The sequence below is a fragment of the Microcaecilia unicolor genome, chromosome 1 (assembly GCF_901765095.1).
Source record: "Microcaecilia unicolor chromosome 1, aMicUni1.1, whole genome shotgun sequence".
Taxonomy (NCBI): Eukaryota; Metazoa; Chordata; class Amphibia; order Gymnophiona; family Siphonopidae; genus Microcaecilia; species Microcaecilia unicolor.
Genome location: NC_044031.1, coordinates 558511093 through 558526839, shown reverse-complemented (window position 1 = coordinate 558526839; position 15747 = coordinate 558511093). Strand labels below are relative to the sequence as shown.

At 38.3% G+C, this 15747-nt stretch overlaps 1 protein-coding gene across 2 annotated transcripts in view; it reads right to left on the bottom strand.

Annotated features, from left to right (window-relative positions):
* ZFPM2 (zinc finger protein, FOG family member 2) overlaps positions 1-15476 on the bottom strand; it is an 823307-nt gene extending 807831 nt beyond the window's left edge. For both annotated transcript variants that reach the window (XM_030217969.1, XM_030217977.1), the window contains exon 1: positions 15327-15476. In XM_030217969.1, the coding sequence (XP_030073829.1) occupies positions 15327-15366 (40 nt within the window). In that variant the 5' untranslated portion in view covers positions 15367-15476. The remainder of the gene's footprint in view (positions 1-15326) is intronic.
* Positions 15477-15747: the final 271 nt, after the last annotated feature.

The window sequence follows — 15747 nt, the reverse complement described above, 5'->3', positions numbered from 1 at the left end:
TATAGTGGAATTGGAAAAGGTGCAGCAAAGGGCAACGAAAATGATAGCGAGAATGGGACGACTTCCCTATGAAGAAAGCCTAAGGAGGCTAGGGCTTTTCAGCTTGGAGAAGAGATAGCTGAGGGGAGACATGATAGAGGTATATAAAATAATGAGTGGAGTGGAACAGGTGGATGTGAAGCGTCTGTTCACGCATTCCAAAAATACTAGGACTAGAGGGCATGCGATGAAACTACAGTGTAGTAAATTTAAAACAAATCGGAGAAAATGTTTCTTCACCCAACGCGTAATTAAACTCTGGAATTCGTTTCCGGAGAACGTGGTGAAGGCGGTTAGCTTGGCAGAGTTTAAAAGGGGGTTAGATGGTTTCCTAAAGGACAAGTCCATAAACCGCTACAAAATGGACTTGGGAAAAATCCACAATTCCGGGAATAACATGTATAGAATGTTTGTACGTTTGGGAAGCTTGCCAGGTGCCCTTGGCCTGGATTGGCCGCTGTCGTGGACAGGATGCTGGGCTCGATGGACCCTTGGTCTTTTCCCAGTGTGGCATTACTTATGTACTTATGACACATCCCTCATGGAGGGAGGGTGACCTGGATAATTTACTTTTACAGACTGAATAGAGGTTCATCTATAGGTTCTGAGTTCCTGTGGTTTTTATTCCAGTTCCAGTATTTTGGTTTTTATGGCAGCTTCAGATGATTTTTTTATTAGCACAGCTTATGTTTAGGTTTATTTTAATGCACCTGCAAAAATTGTATTGTGATGTTTTAAATATATACTTATGATTCCCTTACTGTTTTTAACTGGATATTTTTTATCATTTGCCTCGATTTTTACTGAGAATTGACTGGTTCACATGTTCTTTAATGGCTGGTTTACCTAGTTTTTACAACGGGATTTTCACCACCTCATTTTACTTTTTTATGATCACAAAGGTGTCATATTTAGTGTTCTCAGTAAGATTTTAGATGTTCCAAGATGTTTTGAGATGTTCCTCAAAATTTGTAAAGGATTTTTTATACTTTTAGAGTTCTTCCATGGGTGGAACGCACTGATGACATCAGTGGAATGCGCTGACATCATTGAAATGCATAGAATTGCTTTCATAGTGTTCTACCACATTTTTCATCTTTTTAACATGCTTATATATGTATTTTAGTTATATTTTGGTAGCTATAGAATGGCAAACATCTTAACATTGATTGCACACTTTGTTTTTGGATTTTGATATCATTTTTACCCGATGCTAGCACTGCCATTTTTCAGCCAACTTAGACTTTTTTTTACAGTATACAACACTCTCTTAAAGCACTTTTTTAATGGAATTACATGTTTTTACTGGTAAATACCAACTGGTTTTAGTAGTATTTATTGTAAATGAGTTTTTAATTTGTTTTTATGCTCCATGCATTAATTATGTATGTATGACATGTTCAGTATGCATAAGCTAGGGTGACACAGCAAGTTTGCCCTATCAATTGTATCAGTGCACACAGAGGAAGGAGCATGTAAGTAGTCAATTTTAGTTTTGCTTCTAAGCTTTGAGTGTTTTATAGTTGTTTTTCACACTTCAGAGCTAACAACAAAATGCTTCAGAAAACTATGGAAAACGAGAAGGATCAGAGACTATTTTCGAAGACAATCATTCTGGATTATAGTACAATCGATAATACTATCACAAATTAGACTACTGTAATGCAGCATACGTAGCGTGCTAGAACACACGAAAATCACTACAAACCATCCAAAACACTGCAACATGACTCATTTTCAAGAAATCAAAATTCAAAAAAGCCACCCCACTGCTTGAAACACTACTTTGGCCACCAATCAAGGCTAGACTAATCTTCAAAGCTAGCACCATCATTTACAAAATACTATTCTGCATGTTGCCCGAATATATGCTAGATATGATCGAACTATCATCAAGAAATGCAATCCCGGAAACCAAAGGGTATCTGCTTCTACACCTACCCAACTGCAGAAATATAATATACAAAACCATATACATGGCTGGATTTAGTTTCCAAGGTTCTAAATGGTGGAACTCAATACCAAGAATCAGAAGAAGCATCACCAACTATCTCCAGTTTAGAAAATAATTGAGAACCAACCTCTTTAAAAATTATACAACTACCTACACCGTGAAAGAATTTTCTGCTCTCTATCTGTAAACCCCCACTTCTAGTTGTCTCTTAACTGTTAATCACCTCCTAAATGGAAATCAGTATCACAGCTTCCACCAGAAGACAATTGTAAGCAATCATTGTAACCTAAACCAGAACTTAAATTGCAAGTCACTTTAAACCAAAACTTGATTTTGGATAATAGTGGGATACAAGAATGTATAAATAAATAAATCTGTTGGACCAGATGTAGTGAAGTTTGTAGCGGTAAGCTGTTCTTTAACTGTTACTTTTAGCCATGTGTATTTCTTAGTTATTTCATTTATTCATGTGATAATTTATTGATACAGTTGTGGAGTCATCTATATAAATAATTCTGTTATGACTGGAGATGTGTGAGCCCTTGTCCCCCAACTGAGCACGGCGAAGATGGAGAGATGCCGTACTCGGTCAGGCAGCCAGACAAACCCCTAGCTTCACCTGGGAAGCGACCACCGTTCACCGAGAGTTGAGCCCTCAGCTGCAGGTGGCCACCAGGACTTCTGGAACTGGCGGGGTTGCACAGCCGCTGACCAGGATGACAGGAATACAGACACAGTCCAGCACCAGAACTCTGAATAGGCAAGAATAGTCAAAAATCAGTCCAGGATCAAGGCAGGCAGCAAACAAGCGAAATCCAAGAAGAAGCCAAGGTCCGGTACACAGGAAATCAGGAACAGAAGATAGCCGGTGAACAGCACTCCGACAGCAACTCCTCAGAACAATTGAGGCCGAAGCAAAGAAGGCCTGGAGGCAGTGCTTTAAATAGTGAAGCAATCAGAGCAAACCAAACTCAGGTGCATCTAACATGGCAGCCCCCATAGGAGATCCTCCCACGACCAGATATGGAGTTCCTTCCTGTTCTCATTTAGACAAGATGGCTGCCCCCTCCTGAGCTAGCCAAGATGGCTGCTGCTCTTGCTCCAAGCCGGATGACGGCTGCCAGGTAAGGAAACAGAAACCGACCCATCCCGAAGAAGTGTAGCAGAGCATAACAAATTCTCACCTCCAACATTCTAAAGCTCACTCTGTGGCAGGGAAACACTGAAGTGTCAGCACCACTCACTCTCACTCATGCACCACTCACTCTCACTCATAGACCCGCCCTCAGCCACGTCCCTTCCGGACATAATTCGCTACCCCAACATTCTAATGAAGCCTCAGAAATTTCCCAAAGTTGTAGTTTCTAGATCGCAGTGTGTCTGCCCCGCCCTCGCATCAAACGTGATGACGTCGAGGGTGGAGAACTGACACTCAACGAATCAAGGAAGTGTCAGTTAATCTGCATGTGTCAGTTAATGAGCATGTGTTGAAGTCTCTATGCGTGCGTCAACACATGCTCATTCATGAAGCCACGCCCCGCAGCCCACAACAGAACTTCGGATCGGTGAGCAGAGGTACCCGACGGCTTCAGGGGAGGTATTTCGGAGGAAAGGGTAGTGTCCAGACGGTTGCGGTAGGGGAGTCCAGGGGTCATTAACGCGGAGGGGGGTTGTTTAAATCTGAGGGAGGGGGGAGTCTGCAACTCGGTGGGAGGGGCGTGAAGGGGAAAACCTTGCTAGCGCCCGTTTCATTTTTGTCAGAAATGGGCTTTATTTACTAGTTTATAAATAAGATATATTTTTAATGTTCTGGTATGTAACTGGCTCATTTTTTCCAATTTGGTTCTACATATATTTATGTGTGTGTTTTTGTTTGATTTGTTAGTAACTTTACACCTGACAGCCATTTTCAGGTGAAACATGGCCATGTTGGGCACAGATGTTTAAATCTCTGGGAGCTTTTGGATTTTAAATAAAGACTGTTTGCCTTCTTATAACATCTGCCTTTTGCTTTTATCCTCCACATTAGATTTGGTGGACTGCTTGCCTTGTTGTTTTCTCACTCATGAATGCTTAGGGGAAAATTCTATAAATGGCGCTCAAAATTTGGCACCGTTGAACAGTATTCAGTAATGGGCATTCCGTGATCAGTGCCCTTTGTGGAATAGCATGTAGCACCAGGATTAGTGCTCAACTTTTGGAGTGATGAGTTCCACCAACTGGAACCAGGTGTAAATCCCAGTATACAAGTTGAGCACAGATCCCCTGAATTCTGTAACACTGTATGCATTTTAAGGGAACATTCCTAATCCACCCATGTCCCTCCCATGGCCATGCCCCCTTTGCAGATCTACGCAGAAACACGTTCATGCTGTTCTATAAATGGGTGTATAAGTGTGTTTTCATGTGGATCTTTCATTTTTGCCCTGTTTTGGTACCTTGCGACTGTTAGAATGCATTTTCACGCCAAACTTTGGTGCAGAAGTAGCACCCAATGTTCAATGCCATATATAGTATTTCTCCTTTAATGCCTGCCATACAGCTGATGAAAATGCTTGTGTCTTAACTTTCTAAAACATGTGCATAAATTATAGTATTCTATCATTTACAAATGTAGCTGTGTGTGCTGTCCAGACTCTGCTATCACATTTAGACACCAGGTTATAGAATAGTGTATTTTCAGAACACTGGCATTTATATGCATCTGTGCACGCATATATGCATAAATGTCAGTATTCAGGTCATATGAATATAACATAAGAACAGAAGTGATGCCATACTAGGACAAACCAAAGGTCCATCCAGCCCAGTATTCTACTTCCTACAGTGGCCAATTCAGATCAAAAGTACCTGGCAAGATCCCAGAACAGTAAAACAGATTTTTATGCTGCTTATTCTAGAAATAAGCAGTGGATTTTCCCCAAGTCCAGGCCTATTTTAATAATGGCTTATAGACTTTCCTTTCAAGAAATTAGCCAAACCCTTTTTAAACCCTGCTAATCTAACTGCTTTTATTACAATGTCTGGCAACAAATTCCCGAGTTTAATCACATGTTGAGTAAAGAAATATCTTACATGCAATCCTGGTGCTTAATTCTTGGTGCCTTCTTTCTAGAATTACTCTGTAACTTCTTAATGTTAGTGGAGCTTCTTAGTGGAGAAGTAGCCTAGTGGTTAGTGCAGTAGGCATTGATCCCGGGGAACTGGGATTGATTCCTACCATAGATCCTTGTGACACTGGGCAAGTCACTTAACTCTCCATTACCCTAGGTACAAATAAGTACCTGTATATACTATGTGGTAAAGCTTAGCGGAGTTTTAAAAAGGTTTGGATGGCTTCCTAAAGGAAAAGTCCATAGACCCCGTTATTAAATGGACTTTGGTAAAATCCACTATTTCTGGGATAAGCAGTATAAAATGTTTTGTACATTTTTGGGATCCTGCCGGGTATCTGTGACCTGGATTGGCCACTGTTGGAAACAGGGTGCTGGGCTCGATGGACCTTTGGTCTTTCCCAGTATGGCAATACTTATGTACTTAAGTAAACTGCTTTGAATATAGTTGTAAAAACCAGGGAAAAGTGGTATATCAAGTCCCATTCCCTTTCCCTTAACATACTTTAGAAAATGGACCCCATATGTGTATTATTGCTCTCCACAATACATATATTTTACCCAGAACATAGTAACATAGTAGATGACAGCAGAAAAAGACCTGCACGGTCCATCCAGTCTGCCCAACAAGACAAACTCATATGTGCTAGTTTTTGTAACTGTCATTTTCAGGGCACAGACCTTACAAGTCTGCCCAGCATTATCCCCGCCTCCCAACCACCAGCCCCGCCTCCCACCACCAACTCTGCCACCCAATCTCGGCTAAGCTCCTAAGGATCCATTTCTTCTGTACATATGTTGTTCCACAGTGCATCTACTCTGGATCACATTGAGGATGACAATTTTCAGTGGAGCAATTTACAGGGATAAATTGTTGTATACTTATATAAGTATTTTTAAAAGTTGTCCTTTCCAAATATTATACTACCTTTATAATTAATAAAGGATTAATGACTCAATCAAGACTGAAATCTTGGAATTTGCAACATACTTTATTCAGACAGAGCCCTAAACTACACCTTATAATTGAACAATTATAGGTTTACTGTACATGGAAAATCTATTTAATATCTAAGAGGGCTGTCTGAATTGAATGGATCACTCTCCTGCTTTTCCTTGTTAAAAATATTGTTTTGAGCCCTAAGGGATGTCAGTTTTCTTCTAATAGGAAAACATCCTCCTCCTTCCAAGCATCAATCTTTAAAAAGTAATTTACATTAGCTGCCTAAGATGTTTCTCAAGGGAAATCCCTAGTTATTTTATATTGCCGGTTTCTACTTTTATTGGCACATTATTTCAAGGACATATCTAATGTTCTGTACAGAGAGAGCAAGCAAAGGAATATGAGGCATATGAACTGGCTGCATTAATGAGCTATGTTTGCTCTTCCACAGTAGTGAGCATCAACTAAATCCATCATACTCCAACACTCATAGCTCCATTACCGTTCATCCAAATCTTTGAACTCCTTAGTTTACTAAGAAGGAAATATGTTGTTTGTCAGATTATAATATGAAAATTCCTAAGTAAAGTGAGCCAAACTTATACCATTGGACAGAAATAATATGGGGAATAAGATGGCTACCTTGAAACAGAGTCATCATTCAAAAAGTAGTGAGATAAGTCAGGTTAAGAAAAGTTAGCAACTTTACATTTCTTGGATGCTTTTTATATGTTTTTATTTTTATTTTTTAATAAATGGTCTGTAACAATGGCTCCTAAGCCTGTTCTGGAGGGCCCCAGCCATTCAGCATTTCAGGATAGCCACAAGGAATATGCATAAGACAGATTTGAATAGAATGGCTCCACTCCATGCAAATTCATTTCATGAGTACCAGTTGTAGATAGCATGAAAATGGTCTTCCAGGATAGGCTTTGGAATCACCAGTATACAATATGATGCTTTAAATAAAAATAAGCACTTAAATATTTATATAGAGCAAAATCATTTGTAAAATTGTTGAGGTATATGACTTTAACATCAATAAATCAGGCTCATTGTTAATGATGCGTACTTCTCATATTGTTCAGATTTGCCTTCAGTTCTACTTAATAAAGTCGTATGGCAGGACAAAATGTCTTGCTGTAATCTTCAGTTAGCCATTTCTTGACACTAGCTGGAATACTACTCCATAGCCTGACTTTCATGCTACTTGATCTGATTTTGTAGTTTTTAATCTAGAAAGGAAGGAACCCACTTATGCACTCAAAAATCACTGTGAGGAGTACAATTTTTGGTTCACTGTAATCCGCTATGATTACAAGTTTCCTTTCCCCTTCAGCCTTACAAGCAAAATGTTTTCTCGTGGCAAAACATGAATATGTTTTCTATATCTGTTACTTCTGCATAAAATTTCTGTCAGGGACTCACAATGCATAACTGCAGGCTTCTAAAGAAAACTCAAATTATTAAATCTGGAGCTAAACAGCAACAACTTTAAGAAACTGCACAACATAAATTGCTCTCCAAATATTGTAATGAGTAGCGGGCTATCATAACAAAACTCAAATTTTAAACAAATGAAACCTCACAAGTCCAGGGTGCCTGCAAAGATGGCCTCCCCATCTTTGTAGGCATCCTGGACTTGTGAGGTTTCATTTGTTTAAAATTTGAGTTTTGTTATGATAGCCCGCTACTCATTACAATATTTGGAGAGCAATTTATGTGAGGCTTCTAAAGGAGCCACAACGGCACTTCAACACCACGATGCTTTCAATTTAACCCACAGTTTTTTTCCAATATAAAAATGATTGAATTTAAGTAATCCTATTTCACCACCTTGCCATTCTACCTCCATCTATCTTGAAAAGACAATCTGATGGTAATAGAGCGATGCCCTCTTTGACAAGCCTCTGGGCATGAATATTTAAATCGTACCCATCCCCAGTGATTGAAATTCCACTGTTATTCACAAACAAAAACTAAATCAATCTTCTTAGAGTTCAAACTAGATCCCTAAACAGTTTGCCACTCTCTGTGTGCAGATAAGATAAACTTTCTTTGACCCAAGAGATGAAGTTGCCATGACAATCAGAGAGTCCACTTTCTATATTGATATTTTGCTGATGTAACAACAAATAGAACCAGATCTTAGGGTTGATAATGGTGATTAATTAATACTAATATTGATCCCTACAAGCAAGAGACAAGGCTATTAACTTGAAGCCTGAAAAGTCAATTGTTACCTGTAGCAGAGGTACTAGTAGCTGATTTTGAAACAAAAAACACAAATGTGTTATCTTTATGCTAATACACTGCTTAAAAGAACCAGTCTTTATTTTTGGGAAAAGTATTTACATATTCAAACTTATTAAACTAATTGTTCTCCTTATCCTATAACCACAAACAAAAGCAATTGACTCCAAAAATGACTACAGAAATAATTCTAAATGAAGGATCCTTATGCTGTCCCATACCATCTAAAATCTGTGCTTCTTTACCAGCATGGGTATCACATCATACAGTTGAAATGATTCAAAAGAAAACTTTAAAACACATTTCTGATTTAATACACTTGAGCACATCAATGATAAATCTACCATAGCTTGTCAGGGTATGCAAACAAATGGTCCAGGCTATATTATCCAATGGAATAGAAAAAACAACTCAACTTAACATTGAAAACTTTATTCTCACAGGATGTGCCATCCAAATGAGCTAAAGCAAGATGAAATCATACTGCAACGTGACAGATCCTGTTCATAAAGTGCCACTTTTCCTAGCCTAGTGCTTCCATCACCACTTTTCTAGCTCAAAATCTCGACCACACTTCTTTCAGTGCAAGCATGGAGAAGGATCTACAGTTCATGTTAACTCAATTCAAAAATGTTATTGGCATTAGTAGATGGGTGGGGAAAATAATGCATTGCATAATAAAGGAAATACATTTTTGAGAGAATAAAAACAGCAAAGATAATTGCATCAGTTCTGGTGCTATTCACTATAGACTCTGATAATGTTACATTTCTGGGCTGGAGGCAGAATATAATATTGTTGCCACTATAATTTGTGTTAGTTCTATATCCCCGAGGATTATGCAGAGTTTTTCCTTTTCATTCTCTACTGGGAAGGATTATTTTCTTTGTCAACTTTTGAAATGTGCATTTCTATAATTTTCTTTCTTTCTAATCTGTGTTTGTATCCCATACTGAATCTAACATGCAGATTTTTAATTAAACCTAGACATATGTATGTGTGTGTGTGTGTGTGTGTGTGTGTGCACATGCTAAAACAAGTCTGTATGTTTGAATGTGAAATAACAACATATTTTTTTTTAATTTCTTGTGTATTTAGATTTGAGTACAAATAGAACTTGTATATTAGCCTAATTTAGCAAAAGATTTTGTAGTGGACTGATTCACAGGTTTTAGTTTTGGCTATATAATAAATATTACATTATTATATGCCACCATTTTAATGATAACATATTATCTAATTTAAAAAAATCTCATTTCTACATGTGGCATTTTATAAGCACCAGAGTAAAATGACAGTAAACAATGAAAAATACCCGACAGCAGAGATCTACAATGAATTACAAACCACCCCACTTTTCATTTGTAATTGTTTCTTTATAGCTCCACAATTTATGTCAATAATTTAACGACATATTGCATTTAGATTTTTTTCATATTATTAACGTAAATGCATCTATGTTTGTAAAAGTTATATATAGTGATGTCAGTTAGATCCAGAAGCCTCAGTATTTGGTTCATACTCGGAGCCCCCAGTAGCTGCTTTCCTAATGCTCTGCTTGGCTTGTTTTATCAATTCTAGCTGCAAAGTCACTTACCCAGAGCACAGTTACCTACAAGTTTAAGATGAATACAATCTTAGCCTATATCATCATTTTGCATGCCACCACAATGTTGATGTACATTCAGTTTTGAAAAGCCAAGCAGTCAACCAACTTTAGCCAGTCAGCCACTCCACCTTAGTAAATGGCATATTCAATCCATTGACCTAGTTTCCCCAAAGACCACATATTTTAATTCCATTCGATGTAGGTCCTAAATGACTACATGGGATAACTCTAGTCTCTCTAACACTCAAAGATCCCTTATTTCTTATAAATATATTTGCATCATAAACCACCTGATAGGCTTACTGCATCTCTAGCAGGGTAAATATTGTTTCTCCATTTTAATGCAATTGTATTCATAAATTATAATTTAAAAAGGCCTTATGAAGCAAAGTTAGGTGTCTATAGGCACCTTTGCACTGAATTTGTACCTCGATACAAAATGCATTAAGTCAAAGGAAAACAACTTTTTCATTAGTTATGTTACGTCTTTCATTAAAGATAAAAATTGAATTCCAGTTAAATATTCACATTGTAAAGGTGTAACCATCAAATGCATCACTGCATTATTTTTATAGACACCAAAATCAATATTAAGTCCCATTTTTGATAAAGTTGCTGAACACACCAGTTCCAAGAAAGCAGATGTATGCCAACTGAAATGAAGTCAACCTAGGTTTACAGGTAGAAGTAGCCTTTTTTCCTCTTGAATATTATTGTATTTCAGTGAAATAACAGTCTTAGGACTCTGTTAGGTCATAGGTCTAGAGCTAGAAAAACTTTCTTTAAAGCCGCACTACCGGCCTTATTAAAAAAAAGTGATTTTTCTTGTTTGCGTGTCTATGTAAAATATCTTATTTAGTACACTGTAATGAAAACAAATCCTAGTGAGAGTTATTTAATGTGCTCTAACCAGTTTTTTACTCTCTCTATATATAGTTACACATTAATTTACTTTTTAACATGTCACTGCAAAGAAAAACCCAAAAAGCTAAAGTGGAGCTCACTTTGTTCATAGCAGAATCATAATTGATAATAATAGAATCATTTCATTGACTTTATTTGAAAAAAAATGAGATAGAGCTTGATGAGATAGTTTACAGTACATTTTGATTTCATTTTGGAGACCATTCTTATTTCTTAAAACAGAAATTCACTGGAGAAAAATGCATCCCCTAACTGAAAGGAAAAGTTTTCAAAAGCAACTATTCATTTCTAATTGCCCTTTATTGCTCTATGTCCTTTGCTAGATTCTATGAAATAGATGTAACACCTCAAATATGATGTTGCTAATTTATAATTTAATCACTGTAAAAAAAAAAGAAGAAAACCATGTTTTCAAAACGAACTCTGATTTGGCATGTTGCTAATTATTCTGACCAACAGGTTTATACTTCAGAAAAGTAGGTTCTGTTCTGCTGTCAACTCTTTTCATCAGAACTGGTGCTTTCGATCTAATATTAACCAGATAGAGGTTCTTGAAAGCTGATTTGGCCTAAAACATCTCCGTTAGGTCACGAAAACTAATGAACTCTGATACCAAAATTAAACATCCAGATTAGCATATTCAAGTGCAATTAGACAGATCATTAAGGACACAGAGCTTAATCCTCCCTCCCACCCCCAAATCTCCCACCTCACATCCAGAATTCACGGAGAAAAAAAAGAAAAAGAAAGAAAAAGTCTTTCCAAAATCTCTACTTAACTCCAAAATATGCAAATAGCCATTCGGGGAGCATAAGGGTCTCCTGTCCTCCAACCTAACCTAAAACTGCAGTACGAAAGTATTAAAACTAGGTCAGCAAACCCATAGACTGTAGCCTAGAAAATCAGAAGAGGACTGTACAGAGAACAGATCTGCTAATCATACTGAACTGTGTTGGCAAAACAAAATAAAAAAAAATCATTTTTATCATAAATTTTCCATCACAGTCAGAGCATGGAGAACAATCTGGGCAATTTATTGGCATATTGGCAGGAGGTGATAAGGCTAGAAACAACAACAGCTAGCAGCTGGTGCAGGGAGATGGGCTGATAACATTGATATGGGACTCCAATACAAAACACCTTCTTTAATATCAGGGCTTTTTATCAACTTCAGATTACAATAATAGCTTATAGGAGAGGGGGCTTCTTTGGGTGGAGGAAAGAAACAGATAGACCGGGAATAAAAAAGAAAAAAAAACTCTGAATTTTTGTGACAAACATAGGGACAAAATACATAATTTATCACCGTATTATCAGGAAATCCAGGCAGTCTAATCAAGGAGCACTGAGTGACTATTTTTTGCCTTATCATCCAAAGTGGTGGAAACGGAGAAGGAATTATCTGGCTCCTGCAGATTGCTGGGCTGGAATTTTAATGGTAATAATCGGGTTTCTGATGGTATATCTTCCCTGTTTATCTTTCCCATTATCTCCCTTTATCTGGCCAGTCATCAGAGCAAATTAATGGTGCTCTTTCAGTGTCGCCTTTTTATCACTGCCCAGAGAGCACCCGAGGGGAAAGAATAAGCAAAATATTAAAATACTGCATAAATCACAATTTTAGATAGCAGGAAACTGTATGCTGTAAAAGGGGAAAAAATGCCCAACAACCTTTTTGTCCTTTAAATTGACTGTCTTCAGAGTTTCTGGCTATAAGCTGACTTTTTTCCTGTCCAACAGCTTTTAAATTGTACATTGGTACCTAGGAATAACTGGGGGATTTGTCAGGGCAAATGATGACTTTCCATCCTCAAAATAAAAAATAGTGATTTATCAATAATGTATTAAAAAAACTCATTGTTTTATTATCACAATTTAACATGAATGAATCTTACATAGATTGTTTTAATGTCTCCTTTGATTTATTACCTGAAATCAGTACACATTGACAATATTAAATTCTCATTTCAGCCAGAAGAAATCTGTCTGGAAAATTAGATGCCACATATGGTTGGACAAACATTTTTGACAGCCCAACTGTACGTTCACAGCTTTATTCAAGCCAGACGTGGTCTAAAACCGGTTAAGGTTTTTTTAACACTATTCAGAGTCAAACGTATGGCAAGTTCTGTTGTACACGAAGTCCGCCTGTATGTTTCCTGATGCCATATACTGTACCATACTTGGCGTGAAAGTGAGAAAGTAATTATTCTCTTAGTTCTACAGTGGATTACCTACCAAATAAAAGTTCAAAAAACCTGAAAATAATACATTTCTGCATGAGTAAATGCACATAAATCAGAGGAAGAAGGTGAGAAGAGAGGAAGAACCAGAAAGACAGGGCTATAACATGAACTTATATTTCAGTTTTGCAAAGGTCAGGCTTAAAGGGGAAAAAAAGTCACAAGAAATGTTTTATTTGTTTTGTTTTACTTATAAGGCCAGTATTTCTTAATTACCATCCACATTTTATCAGCAACCACATGATGTGGACACTCACAGACATTTAATGAAGTTAATTGGGTAGGTAACAATGTATGCAAAACGACAATCAGATGGTCTTTGTGTCATACAATCATTTAACCGTAATCTTTTATTATCTATCAAGCAGCTAATCGTGTACTAAAAGGGCAGCCAGCATCACTGCAAAATATTAAATACCACCATGAAATGCATACAATGTTATTAGTAGATGAATTAATGGTAATACTATGTACTGGGGAAAAGACATATACGCATTTCCTGCAAACACAAGCACTGCATACCAGAAGCATCTTAATTTAAAAATGCGGAAGTAAAATAATTTAAAAAATATATATCTAACTTGAAGTTGTATATGGAGTGCCACAGTTTCAAGGCAATTAAATAGGTTTGTATGTACACACGTGAGCTGTGGCCAACATTGAATACTTGCAGCATCAAAATACTTCCATTTCGCACAGACTGCAATACTGAAAACCATAGCTGTTCGTCTTCCCCCCCCCCCCTGAAGGATGAACTCTTTCAATCCCGCGGCTCCTGTCTGTTTTCTTAATTAATTAGTCCAAAAGGGTCCACCCCAAATGAGCTAATCAATTCTAACTAGTGCTAAAATGAATGGGCAATGCTCTGCAAGCAATTCGCAAGATGATTCCTAACGTACATTACTGGAGTCACAACAAGCTCAGGGAGTCTCTAAATTAAGTAAGGCATTATTCTCCCCCCATCCTTTATAGGAATAAAATGAGAGAAAGCTTCCAGGATATCCTCAGGATATCCACAGTCCATATTCACAGGTCTAGGGATGCAGCCCTTCTAATTTTAAACCACCAAATGATTGGTATTCTTTAGTGACATCTGAATTGTATTAGGTGTGTCAGCTTAGACCAATTCTACTTAAGTGTACAGAAAAGTTTACTCAATTCTGATTGCAGTGACTATGTCCCTTTCATTCAGAGATGGGCACAGCTTAGGAATCTTACTTACAGCTGGTAGCGAACAAAATAATAGGAAGAGCATTTTGAATTCTCAGACTGAATTACATTTGCAAGTGTGCATCTGCACTAACTAAAACTGATCCTTATAAAGTAAAAGGAAGCTTCTCACCCTTAAAGAGAACAGAAATACAAACTGACAAAATGTTACATTATTGTCTTTTCAAAATTCAGGAGCAGGGGTTAATACACCGCCTGGCAGTTTTCATTTGCCTGACTTTACAAACTTCAGTAAGTATCTTCGTGCCACTTTGAGATTACTGGCGCTATCGAAACTCAGTTTTGGGGATCATCCCTAAAAAAACAAAATCGTGGTTTTGCTCGAGCGCGTGTAAGCGAGGTGGGCTGAACTGTTTTAATAACAATAATAATAAATACTACTGCACGAGTCATCCGTTCCCCCCCTCTCACGTGGTTCAGAATTTCAAGGGGTGTTACTCACAGTTACAAACCCAAATGCCTGTTTCAGCCCTCTGTGATGGTGCTCCCTTTTCAAGATGCAAACTGCGCGTCGATCAGGGCCACGCACCTCAGGCGCGCATTTTTGGGACACTTCCCTACTCACAAATAGTTGCTAGTCATTTTTTTTTTTTAATCACTACTCCCCCCCCCCCCCCCCCCCCCCCCCCCCCCCCCACAAACACACACATACTTTCTACACCTTTCCTAATTTCTTTTTCTTGGCTTCCTGATTTTTATCTGATCCTTGTCCTCACTTCGCTGGTGGTTTCAATAGGCTTTTCAAAGTTTGAAAAAATGCCACTTGTACTGCTTCAAATGAGTTGTAAAATGTTGATGGAAACACGTAGAGAGAATAATACTGAAACAGCACAGTAAGAGATGTCACATAGATTTAGTCTACTATTTCAAGCATTGCTGCCCTTAGTAATACTATCTGCCTGCGTCTTTCATCACAAACTTCAGCAATTCATCACCCTCATATCCGATCCTCTACCTCTCTCCAAAGTAAAAACATTATATAAAGTATTTTCCAAGACAGTGTTTGGGGAAAACTCACGTTTGATCTGCCGGGGTTTGCTCTGCTTCCTCCGGGACATGCTGCTGTACCTGGTCCCCTTCCCGACTGACAGATCAATCGGATCGTTTCATAGAGGGACCGATCGATGTCTTGAGACTCAAAGTCAAGGAAAAGGCAGCGCTGAGCGGAGACAGAAGGGAGGGGAAGAAAGAATGAAGGGGCGAGAGGGAGGGAGGGAACGATGGGAAAGGGACAGGGAGGGCGGGCTCTGTCCCTCTCTCTGTCAGAGTTATGGTGTGGATGCTGCTGCAGCTGCCACAGTCGCCCTGAGTGCTGTGATCTTCTCCGACTGACTGATTGCAGGGGGGGGGGGAGGAGGGAGGGGAGGAGGCACTTTCTAAATGGAAGGGGAGGGCAGGAGGGAGGGAAGATGCCAGAGCTTGAGGGCAACAGGGAGGGA